This window comes from Gavia stellata, chromosome 2, assembly GCF_030936135.1.
Source record: "Gavia stellata isolate bGavSte3 chromosome 2, bGavSte3.hap2, whole genome shotgun sequence".
Taxonomy (NCBI): Eukaryota; Metazoa; Chordata; class Aves; order Gaviiformes; family Gaviidae; genus Gavia; species Gavia stellata.
This window is the reverse complement of record NC_082595.1, coordinates 29143879-29158589: the sequence shown is the minus strand read 5'-3', so window position 1 is coordinate 29158589 and position 14711 is coordinate 29143879. Positions and strand designations below refer to the sequence as shown.

Genomic DNA, 14711 nt, shown 5'->3' with positions numbered 1-14711 from the left:
AAGCAAAACTTAATAGCACTTTACAAGAGAGTTCAGAGAATAAAAAGGCCACTTTTTAGTTAGTGCTAAAGGCAAACTCAGATCCACAGGCTATGCCATAGCATAGTAACAGGCAAGCAAATGCTAATTGTCTTTGTCAAATCAGAGGCATCATACAAAGGCAAAGACCTTGTGCACACAAATGTTAAATGGACTTAGAAATCTATTAGGGTGGGACAATTCACTTGGATCTATTAACAATTAAGAAAATACGATTTTGTAACTGGCCAAATAATTTACAATATTATTTCCTTGTCTATTTAATTTTTACTAATTGGTCTAGAAATCTTTAATCACATGAATTTAAACATACAGCTTTTACTTAAATCTGTGGACTATCCATATCATATTAAGACAGTGTATAAGTCCAGTTCATAGCATCCTTTGAATATACACACTCATAACACTACATATTTTATTTAAATGTCTAAGGTGAGGCAGCCACTTGCTGTAAAAAACCTAAGTTATTAATGAGGCTTATCCCTGAATAGTTCCATTCATGTACGTGTGCAGTTTAGTACAATGAAGTTAAAAAGCTATACTGGACGATCAGTTCAAGTATTTGGAAATAACCAGTTCCAAGCATTTATATTACCTATATACTGATGGATCATTTAGGTCCAGCGTTTCATTGGTGTAGTCAGAAAGTATAAAAGGAAATACTGGATATTGCATGAGATCATTGAAGGAACGGCCCGCATGTTTGTTTAAATGAGTCAGATATTCAAAGTTAGTAATCTGTCCTGTGCACCACAGGTGGGTCAAAGCAGTAATGTTTCCATATTCCAAAAGGTTAGGCAAATTGTTAGTTAAGATGTTGTGGTACACATCATCACGGACCTAGAAGAAAATACCATAGATTTAATAGTAATTTAAAAAGCTTCAAACAACCAAGACATAGTAAGTTTCTCTCATTTTACAAATTTCTGCTGTAATGTAATAATGCTTAGTATTACTAAGATTCTTTAACGTCTTAATACATCAGAGATCTGTTTTGCAACATGATTGTGTTTGTCTAGAGGTCTAGACGAGCAAAGTTTTTTCAAAGGTATTAAGCAGAATTTAATTAGTCCATGCAACAGGTCTCCTTAAAAACTAATGCATGAATATACATGTTATGAAGACACTGCAAAATGCTTCGATACATTATTATCATCCATCAGTGCCACATTACCTTTGTGTTATCAAAAGCCAAGAGTAAAGTTCTGCCATTTGTTAGAAATATTTCCACAGCATTGTCTCTTAACTGCCACCAGCGCTTATGAACTTCTTTAATTTCCTCATAGGTCCAAGAAAACGATGCTGGTTCAGTTTCTCCATGAAAACTCTGCAGAATTTGCAATTGAAAAAGTTATTTTAATTAGTAGATTTTCCAAACAAGAAACCCTTCAATGGGGCTAGTTTATAACTAACAGCATATCATAAGGCAAACTTTAGTTTTGCTGTGATGCTTTAAAGACACTGTTGTGATTTTCTTCATGTGTTTCCCATCCTCCACTCTCCTCAAGGCAGTGGGCAGAACATCATGCATGCTCCTCAGCTGCTCCAGTTCCCTATCCAACACTGGCACACAATGCCATACTTCTGCTGGCTCTTATGCTGAAATATTGGACAGCCAACCAGAGCAAGAGAAGCGTTGCCATGAATCCCAATTCTGACAGTTCTATGAAGGAGAAAGCAAGTGGTAACATCCTAAACCACAGGAGCTGTATGCTTAGTGGATGCAAGGAAGAGCTCCCTGAAAACAGTTTAAGACTTTCAGCAGTATAACTCATGTCTTGATTATTTTTAAATGTTGTATGTATAAACTTAATACATCAGAGCCTTTGTGTATCAAAAGGATTAGGTCAGTTCCAGTTTCCTCCATGAAACAGTCCTCTCTCGTATAGGATAAGGGGGAGCTAGAACATCCTATATAATGGAACATTCAAGAATCAGATGCTGTGTAGTACAGCAGTACAATTCAAACACTTGTGAGTTGCTGTACTTACTAGTGCTCTAGCTTCCAGTAAGGCAAGTTCTCTCAGGTGCAGACCAAAGCAAGCTCTGTGCACTTATGCTGATGAACTCAGAGCAATGGACAGCAAGGTGCAGGCGCCTCCCCACATCACCCCCTCCTCATTCCCTCCCAGTCCCAGGCCCACATCTTTCCCTTTTCTGCTACCACCACCAATTCCACAGCCAGGGGCAACAGAAGCAACACTGAACCTAAACTAATCAGTTTGGCTGGCCTTGTCCAGAGACTTGTAACTTGAATACTCCTGCAATCTTGGTGACAGTAGACAAAAGCTACTCATGGTCATAGGTTGGAAAAATTGAAGCTGGACAATATGTTCTAATACTTACTGAATTTTCAATTGTGTCTGAAGCATTGTCTTCAACAAAATACATGCCACATTTTCCTGCAGGAAAAAATAGTTGCAAAGGTACATGATATTACTATTTGTATAATGCATCTTAGTGTTACATAAACAGTGTCCAGGTGTTAAGAATACTAAGAGAAGTATCTGGGCAAGACAGTACTTGACAGAAATAGAATTTAGCATTCCACATCTTTCAGCAAGTGGTCTGCAGCTTTAAAACTTAACTAGAGGCCAAATAGCACTCATGCTAACAGTACGGAAGAAAGGTAAAACTGATCTATAAAGTATATAATCCGTAAGAAGTCAGGCAACAGCTCAATTACTTAAAAAAATAGAAGTTTATGTATACAGCAGAATCTTAGACAAAAAGGATATTTATAAGGACTGAAAATTCTACTTACCTAGCAACAGTTCACCAGCAGTCTCTCTAGAAGGTGCTACACTTATACATCTTCGATTAACTCTGAAATATTTAAAGTGTATTATTGCTTATGAATTTATGAACCTTTCGGCACATACCTAAAACTAACAGCCTCAAAGGCTACAGTTGAAAAAAGACTTTTCAACACTATGACTCTAATGGTTCAAATCCCAAGGAGGGAAAGAAAACAGAACCTCAACTTTCTAGACTTGCACATTAGTGTATTTGTGTTTATTTCTTTGTGTGTTCTCTGCAGTTATTTTAGGCAGTATTAGTGCCTGTAATGGGTGGTAAATTGACACAACTGCAGAGTTGAGTAACACAATGGTAAAAGCAGAGAGGATGAAAACACAATTTGCTTTTGAATACTGATGAAAAGACCTACCAAATCTAGTAGCACTGCCTGTCTTAGATATCTAAGTGACAAACAGGTAAAGAAATCCCATCAGGTTATCCCACAGAAGTCCCATTCCCATATCACACCAGATGGTATTTGCTTTTACTGATTTTTGAAGTCATGGAGATAAACTGTTTTAAGACTCAGAAAACATACATGTTGGTAACTCTAATATCTTACTTATGAGTATAGCAAAAAACCTACTGGTTTTGACACCTGTCTTTTCTCTCACTTGATTTTTTTTTTTTAAATGTTTATTTAGACAAAAAAGTGAGGAGGACTGTTTCTTTGGAATGGAAGAAGGTGGGAAAGGGTGGTAAATGTTACCCAAACCTTACCTTATATGTTCACTTGCAGCTTTGTCCTTTACAGTAGAAGAGTGAGAAGAATGTGTTTTGTCTTCAAATAGATAAGATAACGGAGTTTTTATCACACCTATAAAAACCCCACAAATCATAAGGCACTAGTAGTCATTCCAATTCAGATATACTCCTAGATGATGTTATAATTACCTTCCTGTTTCTGCCTGTCTGGGAGAAGGTACTTGTTTGGAATAGTTAGGTAGCACCTCTGCAAGCGGCGCCTCTCTCTGTTTGGCCCCTCTGTTGGATCCAGTTGCCAGGAAGTTGGGTAATAGACTGGGTCATACCAGAGTGCTCTGAAAAAAACAAAATACGTTAGAGTTTGGCAGCAGAGGCAGGATATATGCTTATTCATTCTGTTTTTCTTTAAATAGTAGAAAGGCAGAAGTTTCACAGTAGTACACTGGGCAATTATTTCTAAAAAGTATCAACAGACTGAATTCTGTAGTTTATTTTCCTAAGCTATCCCACTGACTGACTACTTATGAGCTACTACTGTAAGACTGCTTTTGAAGTTACTATTTCTGATGAAAACAGCAATACAATGCGTCCAATACTATATTTCGAAAACTCACCTGCTGCAAACATGATATAATACTAGTTCTGCAGTGGCAAAAAATACCATTGTTTGGTTTCTTGTCAAGACTTAACTCCTTTTGCTGTATGGAGATTAGCAAACACAGTATCTGGATGCTAATGTGAATAACATTACCCAAAAAATATTGCTACTCTATCAATGTAGTTCAAGATCTTAAAACTTTATGACGTTCTTCATTCTATTAGGCACAGCAAAACATATCTGACAAAAAATCTGTCTAAATGGCACAGAAATACTACTTGGCTACTCACCCTAAAAAAATAGGAAAATAAATCAATTATTTTACAAGTCTTAACCATCAGATGATTAGCAAAAGTAAGTAATTCTAATTTTAGTATCATGTACATTTCATGTGCCTCTAAGTAGAATAAAAAGCACATGTCAGGCATTGAGTCTCTTGCTTTTTCACTGAGATGAGAGAAAAACTTACCGATCATGGGTAAGCTGCTGAACAAGTTCCTGCCAATGTCTGCTGGCACTTAGCTCTGCCTTATACATCCCCCTGATGTGCTGGATTACTTTCTTCCTTTCCATTCCTTGTGACAGAGACACAGCCTGTGTGATATCTCCAGCTATTTTAGAAATATCTTTAGATTTTGTATCCAGACGTTGAAAGAGACTGAAGAAAACAAGAGTTGTGTTTTAAAATGTCAAATAAACACACTGAAAAGGGAAGGCAAGACACTAAGACCCCTTACAAAATACAATCAGTTTGGCCGTAGATATCTGTAGTTCTTGTTACAGCAGATGCAGAGCAACTTAGTCTACGCTGTTTTCATGACTCATGAATACGTTCTGCTTGTTAGCGTTCAAAAAAGCTATTACTTGCGGCCAAAGAGAAGACAAGCCAATCAGAAGATCAATGGCTATATATTAGCATGCTTCACTAATTAATGTACACTCATTACAATAAAAATCTGAAGAACAGTAATTTACCATTGCTCAAATCTCTTAAGTTATTCAACACAGTACAGTCTTATTGCTTGTCTGGACAGACTTGAATAAGCTGACCTTTACAGCTACTACAGTTGTCTGTATTGAAGCATGTTGTGTGTGCATCTCAGATCTGATTTTTATGTCAGAGCCTGAAATGTAAATGAATGGAAAGAACATCTTAATCTACCACAAGCTACCTAAATTCACATTAATTATGCCAAGTAGCAGTAGTCTCTGTAGCTCTCAAAAGCGTTCAAATACTATGCTGAATGTAATGATATTTTATTTGTTGAAGATCAGGGTTAGTTGCAGGGACATTTGCCTTACAGTTAATTGCACAGATCGCAGCAACAGGAGAGGTGACTGGACAGGTACAACAGCTGTAAAACTAAGGGTGAATTGCCAAATGATTCAGTATTCTGAAGTTCACACAATGCCATTTATTATACAACCTATCAAAATGCATATACCAACAAACAAGCTGTTTTTATAATGGTAAAATAAAAAACTGAAAGCTAGCAGTGCTATTAATTTGAAGAAACATCTATAATAATCATACAGGCAACCTTGCAATGGGGTATGCTGAACAGAACATTCTTACAGAGCTCTTGCAGCCCCTTTTAGAAGGCACTTACTTTTGCCGATTATTAGCCATTGTCTTCTCCCAAGCAGCTTTGTTTATACCTTCTTCCATCTCATACTTCTTCTGATCCTGAATGGAAGTTTTATACATTACTTTTTTTTTCAGATGGATGAAATAAGGAAGCAGAGGCTAAAGGACATGCCAATTTAAAAAAGGAAGACTGACAAGACTGTTCAACTGATATCTTCACAGCATTTAAAACCATCAAGACTTCATCTCAGTTACTGCAGTTTTATTATATTTAGATATAAGATTATATTTTTTTTGCAAGGAGCCATAAAAATTATTTTTTTCTTGACAGTGAAAGATACTAGAGGCTTATTATGAACTCTCACTTTTGCCTAGGTTAAGTAACATGCTTAACCAAGAAGCATTAACACATGAGCTTGCTGTGAAGCTTTGAGTATATGCGACAGAAATATTCAGAACCCAAAGACAGTCCCCAAAAGCATAAGCCATGCACCAAGCAAACAAAACAGCTGTCTGCAGTAAAACTCTGACCCCATGTAACAGACAATTGTCTCAAATACACCCAGTTTTTGAAGTAGTTTTTATTCACAAACCTCTTTCAAAGCTTTTATTAGATCTGGTTTTGGTCGTGGGCTCAGGGGAATGCATTTATAGCCACAACATTTTAATGTATTCACAAAGTCTCCTGCTGCTCTTTGTTCTTCTTTGGTCATTTCATCGCTGTGATTGTGCATTAAGTCATATAAATAGAGCACTAATTTAGGTCCATGCTAAAAGATGAAAAGGGAAAACGGGAAAAAAGATGTATGGTCATTCTCACTTCCACAATACAACGCTGAGCAGTTTTTTCCTCCAACTTTATTCCCTTTTCTAGTCAGCCTGGACAGATTTCTTCTAATTTTTCTGTGACTTAAAGAAAATGGCTGCTTTAATGTTTGAAGACAAACTTTTCTAAAACTAGAAAGAACATGCTGAATTTAATCTTCCACATGATATAACTTCCCCCAGCATCTTCCGACTTTTCCAATGGCTTACAGGAAAGCTAAGCTTCTTGTCCAAATACCCAGCTCCTGCCACCTTGTTTATACTTCAGGAAATATGTGCCAGAGACTGCTAATTTTGCATGCCAAGATTGCTACACCTTGTTTGATTAACCAAATTAGAGCTGACAGATAATTAAGTTAAGCAGACACAGGCCATAAATGCACTCAACATGACACTCCCCCAAAGAAGCCATCGCTAATATCAGCTCTTTTCTTACTGGTGAAAGCGTTAATTTAATTGAATAATGTGTATGTGATCAGAAATGTGTAAGTGTCATAAGTTCATCTATTAAGTATTTTCTCTCCTTAGTATACAGTGACTCAAACTGTGGCATGTCTTACATCTTTTATTTCATTCCCGCAGTTCCTGACGATCTCAAACAGCAACATTCCTACCGATTCCTGATCATGGCTTTAAGAAATGCTTTCTCTCAAGTTTGCAAAAAAGCTTTTTCCTGACAAACCCAGAAAAGCAGGGAGAAACTGTTTAGTTAAGAACCTAGAATACACAATCACACTTTAAGAATTAATGAAGGCTAAATAAGAAAAGATAGAATATGGCTTTGACTGAGAATTGACTGCCTCTTAAAATCTAGTGGAAATCAGTTCTTACAAGTTTCAGGAAGTCTGTAGTTAGATCCAAGGCAAGGGTAATTCCTTCATTAATCTGCTTTTTCAGGGCACCTTAACTTCAAGCATCATCAGTAAAATTCATGTTAAAACTAGTACCACCTTTTGTTTCTGCACTACACAGGATATGTGATGTTTGATGTGCTAGAGAGTCAACATACCCAGATGTAATCCTATCTTGTCTCTTACAAAACTATCTACCCTCACGATAATATAGTAATTGCAGAGGTACACACAGGCATTTTGCATGACATGACTTTGTCATTACACTAAACATTGCTAAAACAGCAGTGAACAACTTTGGCCACATACAACTCTAAATAATGGTAAAATTTAAACAAAAAAATAGAATACAGGTTTTACAAACTGCTCTCAACCACTCTTGAGCTTACTTGCAAAGTTGGGCTAAGACAGTCACGCATAATGTCTTGGTGGTTTACTTCATGTACCATCTCCAAAGTCTGCTTTCTCTCTTGCAGTGGCCTTGCCGGAGACAAGTTGTGCACAAGAAGCCTGCCAAGTTGCGTACGGAATGTATCCTTACATGACAAGAGGATTCTCTTCCACTGCTGCTTCGGTGTGTTCATTCTGCTGGTGCCCTAAGTAAGAGACAATTTTTTAATATTACAGGGTTAGGGCTTCCTTTTACCAAGTTTTTTCACATTACAACACAAACCACAGTTAATAGGATCAAGATGTAAGACAATAAAGATTTCCCTACCAAAATAGCATTTATTTTTAGTTTACTGATTATTACAGGTTAAAAGGAATTCTACTAAAAATGAAAGAAGGGTTTGTTCATTCTAATAAAATAAGCATTTTTTCTCTCCATTTGCCAATATTAGGAACGCAACTCCTAGCTGAACTGGATATTCAGTTAGAGGGACTATACAACAATCCAAAAAGTGAAAATTGTGAGGGTAGAGGGTTTAAAAAAAAAAATCAAAGGGTTTTTTGTTTGCTTATTTTAATGAAAAGCCCTTCTACGTTAATCACTAGTTTCTGAATGGACTACATCAAAATATTATAAACCAGGCACTGGATTGAGGTGCTTGTGCTTGCAAAAAGAAACCTGCCATCTTTGAAAAGTACTACAAGTATGGCATGATGGAAAGATGACAGACCTAACAAACTTAGTTTTCCAGAGCTAGAAAGAAAATTAGGTGGAGCTACTTTTTAAAGGCAACCTAAGAGAAATAAAAAGGCAAGAAGCAGTAAGTTAAGTTTTCCAATAACACCATTTAAAATTACCCAAGCAAAACCTCATCACCTTGGAAAGGGTCACAAGCTAACACCTGTATGCCAGAAAAGAAAACTCACTCCTTTAGCAACAATTAAAAAGAGAAAGTTCCCCTTTGCCCCCAATTACATCACCAACTCTAAAATATATTATAGACACAGATGGCTCAAACTCTCCATCATCTGTGGATGTACAGCAGATCTTGTTTTATAAGCTCCAGCAAACTTAAACCTTGAGGTTTAAGAGACAAAGCAAAATTGTGGACTACACAAATCTATTTAACCTTTGTGTGCTTGTTCAACAAGCAGAATTTTGCTAAATGTTAAGGTAAAAATCAGAACAGATGCATTTATTATTTTACAACTGCAGAATAACTGGGAAGCTGAGCAGTTTTTAATGCCACAGCTGAATTGAGAGGGGCAGTGAGAAAGGCATTTATGGACAGAACATTTTATGCATAAAAAGTTCCTAATAAAGGATCCTCATGAAATATGCTTTAATATAGACAACATCTAATTACTTACAACGCATACTTTGATTCCTTCCACCAACATTTTGAACATTTCTTTAAGAAAAGGATTTGTTCTGTTAGGAAGTTCTTGGTGGCTTTCCTCTTCAGGAACTTCCAGTTGGGATGCTGAAAGTCTGCTTTGACTTGTGGTTTCTGTTATACCCAGTACATCAAGGCACTCTTGAGTAGATGCTTAAAATTTAAGAGGCACATATTGATCATTACCATCTCAAGCAAGGCAGTCCTACGATCCTTTAGTCGGCATTAGATCAAATATTGTCTTTACTACTCTACTTACCATACTTTTTTGTTTTAAATATCAAGAAGTATTCCTTATTTCAATTCCCTTATGAACTAATTTATTCAGCATTTACAGTTAATCATAGAGCCATTCAATTATTTGTCCCACATGCTAAACTCTTTCTCTTGCTTCTGTGGAATTTGAACTAGCCCCCAAAGTCATCAGGTCTTGCTAATAAATGTAGCCATTTCATAGAAACATGCAAACTGATGCATTTTAAGAGAACAGATGCTTCCTTTGGCAGAGTTAAATCTTCACGTAATAATTCAGGCAGTTAACACATGAATGGACTAATGTAGAATTAAAGTAACTTGTTCAGTTCATTCAGATAAAAACTGTATCCAGACTGTCAGTTACATTACACTGAAAGACAATTCACTGAAAGAATGATGTTTTATAGTTAAAACCATTAAACTAGTGTCAATAGTATTACTTCCCTCTCAAAAAATTCAACACTACAAAAACAAGAATCCATTTTTCATATAGCACTACATTGGCTCTGTCAAAACAGAAACAAGCAAGAAGAAATCTTACCTAAATAAATGAGCCTGTTAACAGCTAGAACAGTTAGCCTCTGTAACCTTTGAACAAACTCAGTCTCAGTGGCTTGGATAGGATTTTCTTGGCTCATTCTCCGCTGCATCATCATGTTGAATTCTTCACTCGCTAGTGAACGCATTTTCATCAGCAGAGCATCAGACTGAGCAAGTGAAAACTTTCTGGAGCCTTTAAGTAGAGAAGCATTAGTAGCATCCTACTAAAATGCATAAAAAATTAATCACTCAGCAACTGCTTCCATCCAAAGAGTTCACATCATTTAAGGAAACAAAACATTTGAAATGCATTAATATTGAAGGGAACATAAATGTCATTTGGGTGCCTGTCTTTCTTTTAAAAGCTTTGCTATTTGAAAATAAATATATAAATCAAGAAGTGACCATGAAATGAGTTAGTCTCAAGATCAAATTTATTGGACAACTTGCATAGTTTTGTGTAAAGCAGATTCTAAAAAAGTTACTTGTATTCCTGTTTTTAGGATAAAGGATTAAAAATTAATGATACAAAAATTACTGCATATTGTAAATGAGCTTTATTAGCACAAATGAGGAGTCAGTTATATTAACAGCTTATAAAGAAACACATTTTGTACTATACCCATTGCCACTAATTTTAATAAAAAGTACTATTTCTAACTTAGAAGAATATTCCTTAAAATTTTCTTTAAATGAACTGGTGGACCTTCACTGTACTTGCTTCTTTCAGAAATAACTATGTTTTTTAATTTATCTTTAGTGACTTACCAGATTCACTAATATAAAAATATCTTCTAGGCTGATGGAGAGGGGCCTTGAAAGCTGACCATATCAAGAGAAACATTCCCATAGTAAACAGGGAACAATAGTGGTTTGTTTTGGTTTGTGTGGGTTTTTTGTTTTTTTTTTAAAAACCTGACATGCATTTGAGTTTTTAAATTATATCTTCTACAAAGTCTTAAATGCACCTTCATTTACAGGAGAGATATACAAAATCAGCTTCCAGCCAGAAGACTCCAAAACCTTTACAGAATTATTCACAAGCTATCAAATACAGAGAAAGTATTACTGCTAAAGCTAGAACTGCACAAGTGTTTTACAAGCACAACCACAGTGGAATCTAGGAATCTTGCATTTCCAACTATTAATTTGGATTGCCAGATATTTACTTCAGGATGATTGCTAATTAAAAGTTGTGCAACAATGCAATCCCCACATCACAGCTGTGTTAAAGTTACAAGCAGTAACTTAATTTTGGTATTTCCTTACTGTGGAGTTGGCTATTAAACCCACTATGAATTACTTGAAAAACATCTTTAGTAAGCAACTTATGAATTGAAGAGAATCCCAAAAGAAGGTAATATCTGGCTTTTGACACTGCAGTCAGAATAAGGTGACTGAGGTTTCATTTTTGTACCCCACTCCCTCCTTCTAATACAAAAACCTCACAAGTTCAAAATGGGTACAGGCTACACTTTTCTAAAACACATATACTGATTTATAAAACCAATCCACAGAAAAAGCAAAGCAACAGGACTCATTTGTTGTATCACTGAAATTACAGTTTGGAAGTAATACATACAGGAGAACATACAAGAATACTACACTTTTGCTACTCACCAGCAATACCTTTACGCTTTTGAAACATTGCACAATGTGGTACAGACGGTGATGAGACTGAACCGGAGTGCTCCTGAGCATCTTGGTTTGCTGTCGTTTTTATTAATTCAATAGCTGCTTGAAGAACTCTTAACTGGAGAACAACTGCCATATCTACAGAGAGGCACACAAAGGACACACGACATTTTTACATGTTTTCAAGAATTTTTACCAGATGTTTGTAAAAAGTAGAAGAACACAACAAAATGTGTCAAGAGCTGTAAAACTCTCAATTCCAGGGAAGTCACAGAAAGTTACCTCACTATTCCAGAGATACAGACAGTACACAAGTGAGTTCTCATGGAAAAGCCATTGAATTTGATTACTCTGAAATAAGCTAAACAAAACCGCATAGAACATTTCCATTTCAATACCCTTAATGAACTTTTACAGTCACTGTTTTTTCAGATTAGCAGTACACAATTCTTTACCACAAGGCAGGCTCCTGAGGAAAACTACTACTTTGAGAACCACTTAGAAGATGATCCATCACCAGAAAACTCCCCTTCTCCCTCGGCAGGAATATTTATTTAAACAAAATCAGTGGGGAAGGGATTTACTTCTCCAGTCCCATGACCCCAAAAATAAGCAGATAACTTACTTTGCATCCTTGCATTTTTACTATTTTGAAGATGGCCCAGCAGCACAATGAGGTCTTCAATAACACGAAAATATTGAGAACCTGAGGAGCTGCAGGCATGAATTGCAACTGCTACCAGCAGCTGTTGTATATCGCATGCAAGTAACTTGTAGTCATTCAAGGGAATGCTGCAAACAAAGTTGTAGTTACCAGAAACATGACAATTCTAGTAGATTGTAACCCATAACAAGACCCATTACTGTTCCCCTTGCTACTTCTACCAACCTTATCTAATATTATATTGCACTTCATATAAAAATGTTACTGCTAAAGGCTAGAAAATTGTCATCAAAGACACCTCTTTAGTGTTAACTTTGGTAGATTGGATGCCTGCAAATCTTTGAGACATTGTAACATTAAGATTGTTACAAAGTTTTATTGGAAAAGCAATTACGTATTATTATCGTATTTCTAAGTTAAAGAACAGGTCTGAAATCCTGTATTTCTCAAAAAAAATTCAGGATAATGACTCATTTTGTAACTATGCTGAACTAAAACCATACTGGGGTAAAAAGGAAATCTGTCTATTTCTTCAGGATACCAACTAATGAAATAAATTAACGAAACCCCACCTCTCCTTTCACTGTATAACCTTTCTTAAAGTACAGAATGTTTGTAATTAATGAAGCCATTTAAGTTACCCAAAATCTCAAATATTAAATCACAGGCAGCACAGGAGAGACTTTTCCTGCAGTTTTGACATTGGCTATAGATACAGTAGAATGCTACCATCTCCTAGGCCTTTATCTTACTGTTCAGGTGAGTTTTATTAGGAAAAGCATTCAAAGTGCACACAGTGTGACAAACTCACATTTTGAAATGTCGTTTCACTTAAAAGCTTAAGGTATGGAAAGAACATTTTCTATTCCATTGTTTGAATTGAATATTTAAAAGTTAACTTTCACTTACAGGTATGATTAAAGCTGAAAACGAGTGTTATTTTGTACATGCTCTCTGATCATTTTAGAAAGAAGAACAAATACAATACAGTAATTTTTGCTAGACTTAAGGTTGTGTCTGGACTATTTTATAGCAACTGATACAATACTCACTTTGTTTCCAGTCCGTTGAGAGCAGCCAGTGTATTACACAACACATACAGCAAACCATTATCAAGTAGTAGGTCTGCAACTTTTGAGCAGGAATTTATGATTTGCAGCAGGAGACAGAAGCAGTTATGCAGCAGAACATTATCATACAGAGAGTTCTCTATAAGACCCAGAACAGGAATGACACACCATTTTTGAAAGAGTCCAACATTCTTGACGTCTTCAAGATCAAATCTATTAACATAAATATACATGAGCGGCATCCTTAAAATAGCAACCTGATATCTGCAGCTGGAATAGCAATCTATGCCAGTATTTTGGCAAATATGTAGATGGCAATTTCCTACATTTCACTGCAGTAACAAAGCCTGTCTACTAAAGGAAATAAGAGCAAAATAAACACTTTGAAGAGCCACAAAAAAATGAAGCACCTAAAAAGTATATCTGAAGCTTTGGTTAACTACCAACTGTCTACAGATTTCATGAAAACAGAGCCATTTTTTTAATCAGTGTAGAAAAATATTGCTGGAAAGATGATGCGTCATAAGTATTACAACAGGCACAGACACTATCAAGAAACCAGATACAGCTTGGCATCAATATAATAAAACTGACTGACAGCAGGTTTCACACCCTATATCCATTACTGCTGAAATTTAAGTTAAGTTTGGCAACTTCTGGCTTACTGCAATTGTAGAACTCAGAACAGTGCTTCAGACCTTGTATTACTTGAGCATTAAGAAATTGGATTACTATTGTAAGGCTATCAGCCCATCACATGACTATTACACACAATCCTAAAAACCTGAGACATTAGAATTACCTTTCCAGCCCCATAATCAGTCCTGAGGAAATAACAGTTCTCTGCTTTGGGCCCAGGTAAGCAGCCAGGTTTAAGTCTTGCAGTTAAACAGGAATAAATTTGGGGGGTGAAGATCAGGCCAACAGGCAGACATAATTTGGCTACAAACCCTGCAGAGGCAGCAACTGAGGAGCTTTTTGTAAGATTTTTGCACTGCTGAATACTTAGATGTATGTTCTCCCTGTACAATCATTAAGTAGTCAGACTAATTACAAAAAATATAATTTACTTAGATAATTGAGTGCTTAAAGGTAACCTCCTCTTCTATCAATGAGGTGGTTCTTTGGTTCAAGTAAACAGTGCATCTGCGGGATTTTCTCTAAATGAAATAGGGATTTAAACTCAGGGCCAAGCCAAGAAAGCAGCTGTAACATCAAGCTTTTTCCTTTATCACCTACCAAAATCCAGTAGCAGAAGTCTAGTGACTACTACTTAAAACTTCTAAGGATATAAATCAGAGTTTCATGTAGGCTCAGAAAGAATAGAAGGAGTTAAACTGATTACAGGACATTCA

At 36.1% G+C, this 14711-nt stretch overlaps 1 protein-coding gene across 2 annotated transcripts in view; it reads right to left on the bottom strand.

Annotated features, from left to right (window-relative positions):
* The window catches only part of LYST (lysosomal trafficking regulator), a 65324-nt gene that overhangs the window by 13605 nt on the left and 37008 nt on the right, over positions 1-14711 (bottom strand). For both annotated transcript variants that reach the window (XM_009810638.2, XM_009810637.2), the window contains exons 24-38: positions 13339-13569; positions 12248-12414; positions 11608-11760; positions 9989-10180; positions 9167-9345; positions 7795-8001; positions 6323-6499; positions 5752-5828; positions 4611-4799; positions 3733-3878; positions 3559-3655; positions 2804-2865; positions 2386-2441; positions 1214-1366; positions 635-879 (exon numbers count right to left, since the gene is read on the bottom strand). In XM_009810638.2, the coding sequence (XP_009808940.2) occupies positions 635-879; positions 1214-1366; positions 2386-2441; positions 2804-2865; positions 3559-3655; positions 3733-3878; positions 4611-4799; positions 5752-5828; positions 6323-6499; positions 7795-8001; positions 9167-9345; positions 9989-10180; positions 11608-11760; positions 12248-12414; positions 13339-13569 (2331 nt within the window). The remainder of the gene's footprint in view (positions 1-634; positions 880-1213; positions 1367-2385; positions 2442-2803; positions 2866-3558; positions 3656-3732; positions 3879-4610; positions 4800-5751; positions 5829-6322; positions 6500-7794; positions 8002-9166; positions 9346-9988; positions 10181-11607; positions 11761-12247; positions 12415-13338; positions 13570-14711) is intronic.